At 35.2% G+C, this 18,212-nt stretch overlaps 1 protein-coding gene and 1 pseudogene across 1 annotated transcript in view; one reads left to right on the top strand and one right to left on the bottom strand.

Annotated features, from left to right (window-relative positions):
* Positions 1–628: 628 nt before the first annotated feature.
* On the bottom strand, positions 629–4,123 carry LOC128018129 (glutathione S-transferase theta-1-like; annotated as a pseudogene).
* A 2,365-nt stretch (positions 4,124–6,488) lies between these two features.
* The window catches only part of LOC128018521 (stromelysin-3), a 14,213-nt gene continuing 2,489 nt past the window's right edge, over positions 6,489–18,212 (top strand). The window contains exons 1-6 of the mRNA XM_052604080.1: positions 6,489–6,756; positions 12,302–12,567; positions 14,909–15,052; positions 15,766–15,899; positions 16,471–16,688; positions 17,157–17,361. Of these exons, the coding sequence (XP_052460040.1) occupies positions 6,646–6,756; positions 12,302–12,567; positions 14,909–15,052; positions 15,766–15,899; positions 16,471–16,688; positions 17,157–17,361 (1,078 nt within the window). The 5' untranslated portion in view covers positions 6,489–6,645. The remainder of the gene's footprint in view (positions 6,757–12,301; positions 12,568–14,908; positions 15,053–15,765; positions 15,900–16,470; positions 16,689–17,156; positions 17,362–18,212) is intronic.

Here is an 18,212-nt window from a genome sequence, read left to right as displayed (position 1 = left end):
ATTTCATACAAGATCACCAACTTATAAAATATTTGCTTTCTCTTGAGATCAGGAAAACTAGAAAAAAGTTAGTATTTGTTTAATATAGTATATAAATAAGTTGTTCTAGTCATATTGTGTAAAGTAATATGTCTTTTATGGGTTAGTGAAATTTTTATTTTTGTCTTGGTGAGGTAAATGTAGACAGACATGTAGTCATCTATTTTACTGAATTGTCAAAAATATCAATACAATTTTTACGGATTAATCATATGAATTCTGTTTATGAACAACCGAGAATGGCAAATATATAAAGATTTTTCACTCATATTACTCATTTCATACATACTGCAATTGGATATGAGCATTGGCTTTACCAGCCTAAGCTTTCTTTTTAATGCTATTTGAGCATAAGGAACGAAATTTATGGGACAGTTCATGTTAAATTTTTTTGCTGATTTGAAATGTGTTATTTAAATGTGATTCTGGCAAGCAGTTTTTGAGACTTTGGTATTTCACCATTCAAGGAAACACACAACATAATATATGAATACACTGCAAATTGTACAAATTTGCTTAGGCATAATTTTATTATAACATTTTTATTTCGAATACAGTGATTTCACTACTTTAATACTTTCTGATCAAAGTTGAATGTAGTCTACCATATTACTACACAGTAACTTGATGAAAGAAGAAAGTTTAAACATAAAATTAGACTATTAGACGATGCAAACAGACTCAGTTAAACATTTTCTGTATCCTTAGCTTGAGAAACTCTGGCAAACCCTTGTTCTCAAAGGTTTATGGCAATCTGCAGTATAAACATTCATGATAACCTTGTGCGCTTCATCAAAGACTTCCACAGCGATCTCCTTCTTCACTCTGTCTCTCCAGGCACTCAGAACAGGTTTGCTTTGAAACAAATCTACACCTGTACCGACCGGCTTTAAAACAAACAAACAGAATTGGTAAATATGTCATGTTTCAGTCAAGCACTTGGTCTAGGAAAACCAATGTGCAATTTGTGCTTGCATCATCTCCACAATGGTTACAAGATCAGCCACAGATATTTGATCTCCAATTATAAAGGTTTTGCCTGCTTTGCAAAAACCTCTTCAGAGACATGTTGAGGTCCTCCACAGCAGCATCCATCTTCTCCTTGGGCACTGGACCCTTGTGACTGCAGGCAAGACCCCCTAAATAATCACAGTATACTCCGTGCACACAAACACAAGTGATCTGTTTCATTTTGACTCTTACCTTGAACCAGAAGACCCATGAGTTCTTATGTTCGTGTGCTGCCAGGAGAGAAACTTGTCGACTCGTGCATGCTTCTGCAGCTCAGCTGGATACCAGCAGTCAGGAATGTGATGTTTTGCTGCCAAGTACTGCAATATTGCTATACTAAAGTATACATTATTACTTAGTCTAACAATGTTTCAAATATAAATCAGGTTAGCAACATACTTCTCTGTTAGAATAAAATCTCCATCTTTGAGAACAGGAACTTTCCTTAAGATGCTGACCTTGCCAAATTCATCTCCAAATTGTTCACCTTTGAGCACAGAGAGGGGGGAATAGATGCTTAATTAATGCAGAAAATACGAAACTTGTTCACTGAAACCAAAGCAAAACATAATAAAATATTCAAATTGCATTAGAGTGAAAAAAATAAATACGGTTACAGCTGCAGGCTACCAAGATTACATTGCACAATTTCATAAAACAGCTCATTTTAAAAAAAGCACCTGCTGATAAATCCACGGCTTTGAATTCAAAGGGAATTTTATGTATCTTGGCAAACAGGAAGACGGAGCGGCATGGCTGGGAATGCAAATCGAGATTTTGGAGGGCAAGTGTCCAAGATGAGCTATTCGCCAAACATCTCACCCTAAATGCTCTAACCTCCAGAGGTCAGTAGTACAGTGTTATTGCGACACATAAAACTAGGTTTGTGGCTGTCGGCTTCGTTTATCTAATTCTGTGCTATTATTGATGTTATGATCAAACACAAAAGGTAAGAGCTGAGAAAAACTTGTCTTGTCTGAGATATCGTGAAGGGAAGAGAGCGAGAGAGATCACACATTGCAAAGAAACGTAGAAGCTTCAAATATTGCTAGTATGTCTACTTTCCCCCCCAAATGTAATGGATAACTCAATGAAAGCTTGCTGTAATATGCTACAGTCCACTCACATTCACCCCATCCGTGAATCTTCCTAAATCATTTGTGCAGTTTCTTTAGTTAATTCCTAATCATTAAAAATATTAGTCATCAATTAATTTGCATTTACCATGTTTTAAGAGCATTGTTATATACCTGAAAATCAGAATAAGACACAATTGTATATGCAAAACCTGCTGTTTAAATGTATTTCCTGTTTTCAGTAATGGCCTTCTTCAATCATCTTTTTTACACTGCAGTGCATGCATTTTCTCCTATTATACTTTAGCCTTATTTCAGCAATGCAGATTTAAATGCATATGCAACACTTTTAGGCTTCTTATGTTAGAGGCATCTTTCCAGCATCAAAAACAGCTTTACAAAAATAGAAAATTTGAAATGTTGGAATAACATAAAATTTTGATTTGTCTGTTTTAGGCCAGATGTTTTTTTTTTTTGTTTTTTTTTTTTACTTTAGATATATTTATAAAACATTCCAGGTTTGAAATGCCATGTGACTGATAATGAAATGTCAGAAAGTTTTAATTGAAGAATTCTGCCACATGATGGCGTAAGAACACTTTTTAACAAAGGAAAAGTGTATTCATAAGTCAGTATAGCAGCACCTTTTGGAGCAAAGCAGTGAGTGAGTGGTATATCCAATAAATTAAAGGTATAATTCATTCAAAAATTTTAATGAATTTACTCACCTTCATGTCATTACAAACTTGTATGACCTTCTTTCGGAGAGAAAGATATAATGATCTTTTAGTTTATTTACATGGAAAGTCGTTAAGTTATAGCATCAAAAGGGCCCAATTTCAAATAAGGGGAACCAGGGGATTGTCATGATCAGATAAACATTGCATCACATAAATTGCTCTGGACTGATAATCAAATCCAAGCTTCCTAAACTTCCTAAAACCATTATGGAGATACATGAGAATTTACACTTCCTCTCCTCATTTGCCCCGTCTTACTTACTCAAAGGTCATTCAGATGTGCTTTGGAGTTGACCTTCTCAGTAATGTCAGGGTGAGAGTGCATAGTTTGGATTTTAAAATGGTGGTTTCTTGTTGGTTTTGTGTTATATTTCACAGAAAGAACAACAGAGATTCTTGATGCATAATAATAGTGATGCATAATAATATACTGACACACCTTTACACCATATTACACTGCATTGATTTATTCTTAGCAAAATCACAGACCCAATTCTCAAATACAATTACCATATTAACTCTTCTTTGTGTTCTGTGTTTAAGTGTATGATAAATCACCAGAGCCCCTTCAAACTCAAAAGAGAAGTAAACAAAGAATGCTTGTGGTTTGGAGGAATTAATATAATGGTTCTGGTGAGGCAGTGGATTTTTCCTGCTGAGGCTCCCAGCAAGACTTCACTTATAGTCTGGTTTGAATTTAAAGAGGCACGTGATAACAGATTAGAACAGATAAGAAGCAAAAGTCTTGCTGAGATTGTTTCTCCATGTTCTCTACTATAAATGAAAGACAGTATTAACTAGTATTCACTTTTTTATTGCTCTGAGAGACATGCATACATATGCTAGATTAGATGTATTTTCTAACAAAACCCAAAGAAAACCGCAAATTTGATATGCCTTTTTAAGGATTGGTATTTTTGTTTGATATCATTTGGAAAAGGAGAAAAGGAATAGCAGGTGACACAACACTGCTTTGAAATAATTTGCTATCTTTATATAAATTTGCGATCTAATGAGAATTCAAATTTAATTACAGTGCATTAACTTCAGTGAACCTTAAATTGTTCTCATAGTCTAAATAATAATAATAATAATAATAATAATAATAATAATAATAATAATAGTAATAATAATAATAATAATAAAACGTCCATCCCATGATCCTGTGGTTTAACATTACCTTGAGGTCAGATTTGGATCAGGCGAGGTAATGGGATGCAAGTTGTGACTATCTGGGCTTCCTGTTTTCCTCTCCATCTCATCTGGGGAAATTCTCCACTATGAGCTCATCCCTATCTATGCAGGTGAACTTTCCTTGGGTTAACCAACTATATAGACCTATGACCTTTGCACGTAAAATAACCATATCATGTATCTATGTGCGTGTTTAGGATGAACTGCATCATGTGGGTATATGAGTAATGAATATGTTTTCCAGCTTTCTTTAACAAAGATAACAATGTTCTGCTTAAATAAGCACTGTTGGTTGACGCAGTGACAAAGCTATGAGCCCTTAGTCCAAGAGGCTTAGCAGGGGAGGGAAAAACAACATCTGAGGCTCATTGGTGGGGCATTAAAAGTAAATAAAGCCTCATTAGTTTTTTTGTGCTCTCCTGCACCTGCATATTTGGTACACTCCCATACAAAGTTAAAAAGGCAATTCAAACATTAACTTAGACATACACAAGCACTTTTCATAATGTAACCCATTAATCTGTAATGAATGATTTAAAAGACTAACTGAAAATGTTCCTCATATTTGTGATTATTGAATTGCAACCTCTTGATTGTTTTTTGTGGCATGTTAGTCATTACAGACACTGACCATATGTAGGATATGCAAAGATCTGTGGTCTTTTCAACACTTCTATAAATAGAGTACAAAAAGCCTGAGTTTCTTTTTATCATGAAAACTAAAACGAGATCTTAATTCTTTTTTGGTGGATAGTAGTCATGAATGATGTGATTTTACAGTATACTTCAATGGTGCGTTGAATGTAAAATGATGTTTCAAAAAATTATGAATGCAAGCAGATTATGAAAAGTATGAAAGCCTTGTCTCTATTATCATTTGAAGGGTTTCCCGTGTTTGGGGAGCAGAGTGGAGTTTGAACCATTTTTTTCCATAAAAAAAAAAGAGAAAATTATTAGGAATCTAATTGATAAATGTTTTTTGTGATTTGCTTATTTACTAAAAACCATCTGAATGAACCAATATACTAGAATGAATCTGACTTTACAAGTATAATAGCCTGTATCCAAAATCAAATACTACTCTTTAGTAGGTCAGCTGCATATGCGGATGAGCTCATAGTGGAGAATTTCCCCAAATGAGTTGGAGAGAAAACAGGAAGCCCAAAAATGCAAAACTTGCATCCCATTACCTCATCTGATCAAAATCTGACCACAAGTTAATGTAAAACCAAATGGATTACGGAATGAAAGTTTTTAATAACATAAAAGCAATGAAAATAGTAGTATGTCCTTATTCACAGTACTCATAAAACAGTTGGTTGAAAAGTCATGACCTACTATTTGGGGCAAGATTCTGAATTTGCGCATCTGATGGACATTGACTTTAATATCCCATGAGGCCACAGTAGAGGATTTGTTTAATGACAGTAAAGTGATGCTGGTTAAATGACAATGACAGCATGACGAATATAGCACATTCGCATTACATTCATACTACACACATTTATACTGTAAACTCTACATTTTTAACTGTCACTAATTATTTATTCAAATGAAATAGCTACCTATTCAAAAAGTAAACCATTTTGGATTCAGCCATTTAAAGGGACAGTTCACCTTCTGCATAGTGTTTTTTCTTCTTCTCATTTAAGTCAGTGGGGAACAGCAACTGAAGGTGAATATCCCATTAAGAATGAACTTTCTAAAAGCTATTTCTATGCACTGTTTAGGAAGAACTGACTCATTAAAATGAAAGTAGGGGATAAAAGTGCAGCTTACAAGTGTTTCTCTGCTCGCTCTGCAATAAAGTAATAAATGTGATTTTATAAAAAAGTTTTCAGCCTTAAGAACGCCACACGCGGAATCTTAGCATGGTTTTATTTTTTATTAAATTTTTTACATTTCTGACAGTTTGATTTGCCACTGACCCCTCACCTCTTTACTAGCCTTTATTAAATCATACTCTCAATCGTGCTGTTATTCTGTCATGATTACCTGAAACTATTCAGCATTCTTGCTTGTGATATTTAGGGTTTGCCAACCCAAACATAATCTTTGATATAGCCTAAATCTAAATGTAAATCTTATTACATAAATCTTTATAACTCTAGCCTACATCTATAGCTTAATAGCTTATAGGCTATAAGGCTGTATCTAAAATGTAAAAAAAATGAATAGAACATGCAAATTAGGTAATCAATAAGGCCAGTTGGAAATTATATTTGAATATTGTCCAAATCTCACAAAATTAGGTCTTTTTTCTACACTCTGGGTTAGAGTTTTTCTACACACTAGGCTAGGCTGTATTTTATAACGAGTTTCCCATAGAGAGCAGTTGATTCGCTCACAGAGGCAAAAAAGTTCAAAGTCACGTGGTGAGACTATGCAATAATGTCACTCCGGCCCATAAGAAAAAAAAAAAAACACACACCAACCGGAGGAAAGAGAACAAAGAAATCGTTGCATATAAATAGGTGTCCGCTGCATCTGCAGCAGCAGTCGTCCACAGTCATCGCACGAGCTCCAGCAGCAACCTTCTCAGGAACTTCTACTTCAGCAGCGGTGCTCGAGGATACAGGAGGAGGATGCGGGTCTCCGGGCTTCTGTCAGGCGCTTTCGCTCTGCATGTGCTCCTGACCGTGAGATGCAAGCCTTTGCATGAGAGACGAGGACTCGTGAATCACAAAGAGCCTCAGGTGAGTTTATTAATGCACACATTTAATGCATTACGGCACGGTACGCTGCTGTTTAGTAAGTGGTTATTTTAAATGTACGTTAAACAAATACATTTTATTTTACTTTCATAGTGCATGGCGAAATACAAATAGCTCAGCTTGAACAAAAGCAAAAATTTGCTAAGTTTTGGCTTGTTACAATTATTGCTATAATTAAAAATCGTAAAACGGCGTCTGCAGCTTCTACATTTACAAGCCAGAACCTGTCAGTTTCATCTTTTTTTGTGATTCAGATTAAGTAAGTGATGCTTATGAGAGCGATTTCATCTCATTTAACTATTTAACTGCCATTAAATGCTCTTGATAAAAGAGCATTTTCAATTTAAAGTAGACTCAACAGGCTTACAGTTTTCTTTATGGGTTTCTGTTTATGCCCTAAATTGGAAGTGTTTGTTTGATTGTTAAAATTACCTAATCAACCTGTCATCACATTCCTAAAACTGTAGAATGAAATTTAGTGTTGTGTTTATTATGACTCAGGTGTAAAACTTAAATATAATGTTGTCCGTTTGTTCTCTCACCGATGACAAAAGAGTGAGGGATTGTGCAGGCATGGGCAAGTTGGTCTTTTCTGTGCCATCTGGAGGGACACACACTCCCTCACTCTCTCTCACACACACACGGATGCATATAGCCTACTTTAGAGAGAATTCAGGGAATTTGATAGTCTCCTGACAGAAACCGTGCACTCGTTTTCCTGTTACGATTATCTTGGCCCCTTGCTCCCAGGCACGTCCCCTGCTAAAAGAGCATAGAATATGATGTCTGTAGACCGTGACAATCACATCCGTCTCACTCTCACAGTATTTGACCCAGTCACTGGGAGCAGAAAACACGGGCGAATGAGGAGACTCTACTCATTTATACAGTTTATTTGAGGTTAATATATGTAGCTTAAATATGTACACCACTTAAGGCAAGTCATTTTCAATTAACTTTAGTTGAGATTGAATGCCTGAACACAAGAAGCATAAAAAAAAAAAAACATAAAAGTTGTCATTGGTGTCAAAGGTGTCAGTATATAAAAACAACAAAATGAAGAAAAATATTTAAATAAAGAAATAAAGGAAATAAAGACTATTGTTAATATACTCCTGTAGTGGGACTGTGCTGAGCAGTTTTATTGGGTCTATAGGTTCTTATGTAATATCGGCTTTTCTTTTTGTTAAACAAATTTGTCAGCTGTAATTTGGTGTAACTTTTATAATACTGAGTTTTAATAAAACTTCACTAAGAAAAACATAATTTGGCTAGCCTATATATTATCAAAATAAACAAATGTAAGTGCTTAAGATACAGAAACATAACAGATGTTTATCTGTTTAGTAATCATGAGATGTTCTCTTTGAAGTACTTATGGATTTTTTCCTTTGGATATATACTTTTTTATTTATTTTGAGGAAAAGATGGGTAATTCTTTAATGACTTTCGCAAACCTTACATATAGTAGCTTTAAGATTGGATGTTTATGAACTTTGAAGTATGAGTGAATTCACCTGCACCCCAAACAGCATTTCCAAAAACATGATTGTGTTTTATAGCCTAGTAGTTCAAGGTTATCGGATCAGAGGATTCACTCACCTAAACTGACTGGAAAATGCCCCTGCTATGATTTTGACAGGGTCATTCAAGCAAAGCATGATCAGTTTCATGGTTTCCTGGATGTGTCAGAGCAGGAATATGTGTGTGTGTGTGTGAGCGGGAAAAAAAATTGGTTTATGTGAATAAGCCAGGTGCCAAAATCCTTCAAGCAATGATCCAAACTTGAAACATTTCCTACTGCTGGTAGATAGAGGTCTTGAGCAGCTGGGGATAAAGTTTAACATGAGCACTGGTGCATACACTGTATCTGGGAGCTTATCACTGAGAGCTTACAGGAAAGTCTCCTTTAGTCTTGCATTGGACCACTCATCACTCCCAAGTCAGCTGCAGATTCGAGGGGATTTACCTGTGAATATTTGTTCAAATGGTAATCCTTTAAAGCATAATTTATCTTGTCATGAAATATTGTGTTACGCTGGTGCAACATGGTGGTGTAAGGATTAGCTTTTCTTTTTTTCTCGCCCTGTTTGATATCTATAAACCAGGTTGCACAGTGACCCAGATCTTTGATCCTGCACTCTACCTATTTTATTTTTAAGGGCGCGAAAGACTCATTTAGGACTTTTGATAAATGTGGAACAGGAGGGGTCAACAATTATCATACTAAATCAAACAATATTTCAACATGCATGATCCATTTACTTCAAGTACTATAGTTTATCATTTTATAGAGACCTTTACTCAGTTGGTCCTGAAACAATCTTTCTTTATGAGTTATGATTTAGATGTTTGTTTCTTAAAGGTGATGTGTGTAATTTCCGTAATAGTCACTTAATCTGAGAAAAAAAGAATTATTGTTTCCAAACAGGTGTTCAGTACAAGTTCAACTCAATTAACAGCATTTGTGACAAAGATGATTATATATATATATATTTTTTTTAAATCAACTTGTTCCTTGCTTTCTTTTTAAAAAGCATAAATCAAGGTAACAGTGAGGGACTTGAGACAGTGAGATAGGTGAAAGTGTTGCTTTAAATCACTGTTTTGCTTCTGAAAGTGGCTTGTTGAGTTTGTTGAAAGCAATGACAAAAATCCCCCCCCCCCCCCCTAAAAAAAAAGTTATCCATTATGTAACACGAGCACCTGACATAACATAACATAATAGAAGCATATTCACACAATATCGCTCTTTCTTGTCAATCTTGCTAAACAAAGGGCGCTGTTTTGGAACAGGTCATATCATTAGCCTGATCTCAGTGAATCTGGATCTCTGCTGGTGTTTTTACTGTAGGACAGAGTTCTGGAGAACAGCACATAGGGGTGAACATGGCTCTCAGATGCACTCTTATCAGGAGTGGGAGCTGAAAGCATGTGTTAACACAGGAGCTCCAGAGACATGGGAGCTCTAGGCCAAGACAGGCAGTGTTGTATGGGAGTGAGGCTTAAGCACAGACCTACACTGGCAAATTCGACTATATGAAAGGAGACAGCAGCATTTATATCTTTGCTTTGTCTGGGGGGCTTATCTGAAACATAAATTATGTCAAACTACAGGCAAAACGCTGACTCAGAATTTTCCAGCATTTAAAAAATGAATCAGAAAGCTGGCGAGCTTTCAAACTCACTGAGACAAGTTTCTTCTCTCCCTGTCTGTGAACCTATTAAGCACTGACCCAGAATTTTGATCCCACTCTAAAAAGGTATTTTCAGTAGCTTTAGGGTCAGACTGTTCAATTAAACTGTGTTGATGACAGTGGACAGTTATGTTTTCACACCTATATAAAAATTCACTCTGATCTTTGCATAAAAAAAAAAAACACCCATAGCATTCCTTTCCACATTATGCCACTACCTCTAGGCTTTTTATCAGTGCATACTGCAACCTTGATTTCCATTGTGTATATTTAAAATGACATTTTGATGCTTTAATCTCCTCAGACATTTAATGAAATAAACGGCTTAAACGTTGGGGATTGTGTTTTGGAAGAAAATCAAGATACCTTGGGCAATGCTATTAATTATTACACACACACACAAACACACATATAAAATAGCAACCTATTGTGTTGACTTCATTCTCCCCCTGCATAATATAGTTAAATGTGTTCTAACTTGCCCTGCATTTTTGAGAAGTGGGACAAACACATATACGCTTTGAACCTGAGTTCTTGAAACTGGCATTGTATGAACAATGCAGAAAGCACTTCATCTTTGTGTGTGCCAGATGTGGAATGTGTGTGTGTTATTCCAGGGTAATGCTAGATCTCGCCCACTCATAGGTCATTTCAAATCTAGCATTTTAGAATACTAAATCCTATTTAAAACACTAAATCTAAGTAATGTGGCACAAACAAGTGGAATCATGCAGGAACAAAACCCCATAAACCTGGAAATGATGCCTTCTTGGTCAATAGCTATGTATCTTTGTGAGTCCAGGACTCCAGGTGAATGGAGATTAAAATATAATGTGGTGCAACGCCCTAAAAACATAATAATTTTTAAATTAATGATTTATCTGTAAAACCACTTTTACATTGGATAATATACTGTAATGTTAAACGTAGAATTTTAAAGTCAATAAATGATGAAAATGGTATTGAAAATGAACCACAACTGTCTATATGCACATGTTTGAAATCAGCATGCTGGTAGAAAGTCTCGCTCAGAGACAAGGGCACATTCCACAGTTCCTGCTGGGCATTGTCTCTAATATAACAGCCCTGCCTCACGCATGAGGAGTCACCTCCGTGCCTCCATCCCTAAGAGAGAGACACGGGGTCACCGAGGGGAAAACATTTAGCCTGTTTGCTGTTTCTTTGCAAAAGTCCTAAACATTTTATAATATTCAGTAAACCAGTCAAAAAAGGGGGGCACCTGGGCAGAAATGTGTTTTTCCTCTTAGTCCAAAGAAAGACATGAAGACAACATACATATTTGAATATCACAATATAGAACTCATTGTAAATTCTTCAAATCGTAACATATGTAGCTTTTTGAGGTAAATGTTGATTTCATGTCAATTAAGTATTTATGATTTTTTTTTTCTGTAAATGGGAAAAAGGTGAGCAATGTAAATGAAAGCTGGAACATCCTGAAGTTTAAAGCATCTATAAATGCTCAGAATTCTGTCTGAAAACGCCCCAGTGCTGCCCACTGCATTTCTCTCCGTTTTTAACGCCCATGTTAATGAACATCCATTTCCTCCAAAGAATGTTTAGAGACACTAAGCAGTCCATCCGCAATCATATCCCACAGTAAGTAAACAGTATCAACCAGGAAAGAACATGATTTTGCGTCTTGTATCAGATTAGGGTGGTTTGGCTTGTTTGTTTTTATTTAATGTTCATTAACATGCAAGAGGTTTATTATCATAAACTGTGGCCTTGCCAAACAGGTTCAGTATGATTTTTCATTATGTCAGTATCATATTTTAGATAAATAGACTTAAATAAATATGTCGAGCATTTTATGGAAATATACTTATATACTTAATATACAATAAACTACTGTTTACATTTTAGGAGTCATTTAGGATTGATTTTTAATAATGCTCACCAAGTCTTCATTTATTTAAAAACAAACAAAAAACAATAATATTTTGAAATATTATTACAATTTAAAACAACTATTTTCTGTTTTAATGTATTTTAATCTCTATTTATTCCAGTGATGGCAAAGCTGATTTTCAGCATCATTACTCAAGTCTTCAGTGTCACATGATCCTTCAGAAATCATTGCGATATACTGGTTTGCTACTAAAGAAACATTTCCTCTTATTTTGGGTGTTCCCATGGGGGAATACCACAAAATTGTTCAAAATTGATTTCTTTAAAACACAACTTTTAGTGGAGAAACATGCTTTTAGTCTGCATTATGGTGTGGTGATGAAAACTAACTAACTAGCTTTACATACAATATTAGCATGGGTAGTTTCCATTCAGTTCATTCCTTCTTTCCATCCCAGGGTTTATCACAGATTCCTCAATCCCTCTCTGAAAAGAGGAGAGACAGGGTCTCCCACACTCAGGACATCCTCAAACCTCAAGCATGGCTAAAAGATGAGCCACAGCTCAACACCCAGCTCAGGAACAGCCCCGGGGGCGCAGGTCCACTGCGCTGTGGCGTCCCAGACTACCCTGACCAGAGAGAGGTGCATCTCAGCAGACACCCCAGACAGAAACGCTTTGTGATTTCTGGAGGACGCTGGCCAAAAACGGACCTCACTTACAAGTAAGGTGTATAAGGAAATCAAGATCATATCATTATAATTCAAAGTAATATATACAAAAAAATAAAAAATTCTAGTAAGCCTACTGCATTTTTAATAATGAGAGGTGCTAGAGAGGGGAAGTTCCACTCAAAAAGACTGAAATTACTGCATGTTCACCTGATTAAGTTCTCAATATAGCTTCTGAATAATTCAATAGAATCTCGTTTTTCTCCCCAAATCCACGTTTTTTTCCAGGTTTGATATAATTATATAATAAGATAGAATTATTATTAGCTTATAAATCAACTGTGTAACTTCGTACTTCATGGTATTCCATGTGCACCAAGTAACAGAAACTGTCTTATTACAATGGTTGATTTTAATTATTTAATAATAACAACAGGAACTACAATAATAATAATAATTTATCTTTATAATAATCTTGGAATTGTATATTATAAACAACTGCTGACACTATGACAAATTGCTTTTATTCCTTAATGAATAAAATTAATTAATAATAATAATTACTATTATTATCAATATTATGAAAAAAATATAAAATAATAGTTTTTATTATCTGTTATATTATATATTTATTATTATAATAACTACACCTATTTTTATTATTATTATTATGTAAGTTCTTTAACAGTATCCTTTTTTTGTTTTGTTTATTAAAACAAGTTCCAGATCTTTTCAGTCTGTTTTCATCGTAACAAAAGGGTCATTTTTAGCCTTATTCAATATCTGGATAAACAATAATGTTTGTGTGCTGATAGCACTTTCTATCTCTGTTCTGATAATGCTTACAGCAGTCAGTTTATGTGGAGGAATGCAGAGACATTATAGTCTGACGATTGAGGAAGAAAAGGGTTGCAATCAGCCACATTTGTACAGGAATCTATTCACAGGCAGCACAGTGTGGATGTATCCGGTTGAAGATGTAGGATACTCACTTTTCTTTCTGAGGTCTTGTTGCTCTCCATTGTTCTTTGTATAATATTTTCATGGCTGAATAGTACAGAGGTATGCATTGTGTATTAGAATGGGGCATTATAAGATAAATGAAATGTTTACATTTTTTTAAGGAAATTTTGCGTGTTTATATATATATATATATATATATATATATATATATATATATATATATATATATATATATATATATATATATATATATATATATATATATATATATATATATATATAGTATATAAATCTTTACTTTTGCATTTTGTCTTTTAGCAAAGGTTTTTATCCAAATCAACATGGAATAATTTATTTAACTAAAGTCTAAAGTTAGCATTTGGAAACTTAGACTTTCCTGATGGACCCTTTCCATAGAATTTGATGGCATGTTTCTACAGTTCTTAACATTATAAATCTACCTTTTTATTGTGTTAGGTAAGTCATTGAGTTTATTTTTTAATTATTAATACTATGTACATACAGTAACACTATAATTAGTTAACACTGATGTGTAAGTGTTTCTAACACAACAACTGAGGGAGCGATGGCAAATTTCACGTCGTTCTCTCTTCTCAGCATCATAATCAATCTCACTATATTTTGTTCCTTTTTTGGAAAGTCATTGCAACACTATTGTGGATTTTTTTTCCTTTCCAATTAGAGCAAATGGGAAAGCTAAAAGTATATTTGTTGTAGTTTCCATTCACCACTATAGAAGTTTAGTCAGCTATGATGAGCTCTGAGTTCGGCTTCTGAGAACCCCGGAAATGTGAAAAGGGTCCATTTCACAAGGACAAAAAAATCCTAAACTGGAGAGGCTGAATCGAGCCATTCCTTGACACAGACAGATGTGTGGGACCTCGATAAAGCTTGGCTTCCTTTATTAAATTGTGCATTTCTAAAGAATTTCTGATACAAGTAGAAACAGCTCAAATTCCTACTAATTTGAGCTATGTGGATTTGTGATAATTGTATCTTCAAATATTTGAAGAGTTCTCACCTTTATGTAAATGACTATAATAAAAGGTTAATCCTGCCTAAATTGTAAGTGTAGACGTGTCTGAGGTAACAGGATCCCTGCGGGGTGAGCTCTGCTCCTGTCAGAGAACTGGGTCATGAAGCTACACATAATACCACTGAAACCACAGTTTCTTTATGCTCATAAGACAACCATTCAGAGCACATGTGGCATGCTAACCAGACAGATGCATACGGTGATGAATAATAAAGCTGAATCACTGGTGGTCTCTGATGTGGGTTTGTGTAGGTTGGTGGTCCAGCAGTGCAAGGACCGGTGGTCTGTAACACAATGCGTGTATGCTCGGGCAAACATGATCGTGGGTGTTTTGTTGATAAACTAAGTGTTTGCCTGTGTATTTGTGTGTTCAGAATCCAGCGTTTCCCATGGCAGGTGAGTGAGGATAAAGTGAGGCGGGTTTTACAGGAAGCTCTCAAGATTTGGACTGATGTCACGCCCCTCACCTTTACTGAGGTTATCAACCAAGAGGCCGACATCGTCATTGACTTCGCAAGGTAACAAAAAAAAAAAAAACATCTTTCAGTATGCCTAGGTGTAACAGAGTGAAGCAGTTTAAGTCATTTTTGCTTTTGGTCTCTGGCTCCTGTTCATCTTCATAAACTGATATGATAGTGATCTGGTGAATTTCATAATGACACCTGAGGGCCATGCAAAATCATATCTCAGTTATAGTTGTTTCAGAAATACCCTATTCACAGGTGTATTTGTCATCCTTGATTAACATATACAAGTGTTACCAAATAAAGTGAGTACTATAGTTTTCAATATAGTATGACAGTAAAGAACAGTAAAGTAAAATACAACATAGTAAAGAACAGTACAATGTAGCAAAATAAATCTGGGACTTGTGTATCTCACAAGAGTCTACATTACTTAACGGAAATATGCTGATTTCAGATTTTCATATTTATGTCTTTAGGTATAAAACTAAAGAAATTAATAAGCGAACAAATGTAAAATGTATCATATCACATCCAATAGCTCTTAATGTCAGTCTATTTCTGCTATGGTAATACTGGCAGAAAATAGGTAACACTGAATATTTAGTTCAAGTCACACGTATGAATAGGAAATGTAGTGGTTTAACTTGTTTTTTTTTTATGTGATAGTCCTACTGTGATGCAAAGATATTAAATGGTTAGTATATATATTTATATGTATATATACATACATATGTGTGTGTGTGTGTGTGTGTTTTCCATATTAGTTTCTGGCATGGTGATAATTTGCCCTTTGATGGCCCTGGTGGGATTTTGGCTCATGCTTTTTTCCCAAGGACACATCGAGAGGGAGACATTCATTTTGACTTTGATGAGTCCTGGACGGTAGGAAATGAACTTGGTAAGTTGCAGAATATTCATACTGCTTCACTTCCTGCCAATCACTTGGAAAGCTCAAATACAGATAACACATATTGTAGACGAATGAATCAGTGAATGTATCATAGATTTTTTTAATTTTTAAAGTACCTGGAAAGTTTGGATAGATCTCTGATACGTTCTAAGTTTTTTGTGTGTATTTGGCGCCAATCTTAAACCCAGTCGACATCCATATGGGATTTGACAGATTAAACTGATTAAAGTGATTAATATCTGTTTTTTATCATACAAATGCATGACATCATAGAAAGTGTGTGTTATTTCGTAAGGTTGCTGCACCTTTTGAGTTCATGGTGAGATGTCACCATAGACACGAGCAAAGGCAAGATGTCTGGTTTTCCGTCAATGACATCTACTCTCAGCTGTCTCCAGGCATCATTTCTACAGAAACTGATGTAGATGCACCAGATGTTGATGACCCTGTCTGAACAAAAACATCAGAACAAACAAAATGACAGTCATTCCTTAAGATCAGATATAAAAGCCAAATCAGATTGGTGTGGAAATGCCTCATCTTAAATGTCATTCTACAGGAACTGATCTTCTTCAGGTGGCAGCACATGAGTTTGGTCATGTCCTGGGTCTACAGCATTCTCTGGAGCCTGGAGCCTTGATGTCCCCATTTTACAGCTTCTCTTATCCTCTCCAGCTCAGTGAGGATGACAAGAAAGGGATTCAGTACCTCTATGGCCCCCGGCCGAAAGCTGCGGTCCAAATCCCTATAGAAACCAATGAGATTATCACCAGTGCAGTGAGTCGCTGAACACATAAACATTGAATAAGTTACACATTTAAAAGAATGTCGACAGCAACATCAACAGCATTGCCATAATGTTGGTTACCACAAAAAAATAAATAATAATAAAACAATCGAGGTTACGGTGAAGCTCTTACAAATTATAACAGCAAATGGTAATATACTCACTGTACTCAATTGTATAGACTAAAGATGCTAACAATATATTTTTTTAATTGTGTAATTTGTCAATTTAGTCTCAATTTTTTATTTTTTTATTTTTTTAAGAAAACCAGAGGTAATTCATAGTTTTTTTTGTGTGTGTGATAATAATTAATGTTATAAATTGCAATTGTATTGTATTATAATTATTATTGTATTAAGCCCAAAATATTCCTAAAACATCACATATTTTAAATCAGTTTATTCCATTTATTCTCTCTTACGTTATCCCATCTCCTCTCTTGCTGTCGCTGTTTGTAGCCTGACTCTTGTCACACAGACTTCGATGCTGTGTCTGTAATCCGTGGGGAATTGTTCTTCTTCAAGGCCAGCTATGCCTGGCGACTCAGGGAGGGCCGTCTGCAGGCGGGATACCCTGCCCTGGCCTCTCGACACTGGAGGGGCATTCCAGAGAATGTAGGCGCTGCCTATGAAGACACAAAGGGCAATATCTGGTTCTTTGAAGGTGGGTGAGTTCAGCACCAGTGGCTGACTGTGGTGATTTGTGGTTGGAGGACAGGATCAGACAGGCCTGGTTATATACATATCTATGGTAATGGGTGGTGCGGAGCTTCCCCTTGACCCATATCTGCAGCATTCTGCTTTGTGCCTCTAATGCAGGGCATGATAAAACACGAGCACGCAGAACACATGCTACTAACAACAGATACATACATGTGTTGTTCAGTGCAGCACCAAAACAGTACTGTACACTTATAGGTGGTTATTGTATCTCAAATGGTACTTGTGAATTTCACAGAATGAAATGTGTCATTTCAAGATTGAAAATTTGGGTTAAACTTTACTCTTTGCATAGCATTGGTTCAGTGAGTCAAACATGTGGTATGTTGATGTGAATGCTCTTGATTATGACTATGCTTATCACTCAATTTTATAGACAAAAGGTGTTTGTGGATCCTTTTAAAGCATTCAAACATATTAAATTCACATATATGGCCATAAAAGTCTAAACATTCCATTTTGTGATCTTTATAAAAATTAAGATTATTTATTGTATTTTTATTTTTTATTTAATCACCCAGCAACTGTAAGTTATGACATGTTATGACAAAGTTATGACATGACGTTTTAATAAAAAATTACAAGGTCTAAAATAATAATGAAATAAAATAATTGCACATACACAATTATTTGTTTACAATAGGTTCGGTAAGAAATTAAATTAGAAATTAAGATGCATTTTGTGAATTTCCATTTCATGCTGACTGTGAACATGCAGATAGACTAATACATCAATAATACATTTGATTGGGTTTTCATCTTTTTTGCATTACATTGAACAAACGTTTAATACTG

This window comes from Carassius gibelio, chromosome A8 (assembly GCF_023724105.1).
Source record: "Carassius gibelio isolate Cgi1373 ecotype wild population from Czech Republic chromosome A8, carGib1.2-hapl.c, whole genome shotgun sequence".
NCBI lineage: Eukaryota > Metazoa > Chordata > Actinopteri > Cypriniformes > Cyprinidae > Carassius > Carassius gibelio.
Note: the sequence above shows the minus strand (reverse complement) of the source record. Positions and strands in the feature narration are given on the sequence as shown.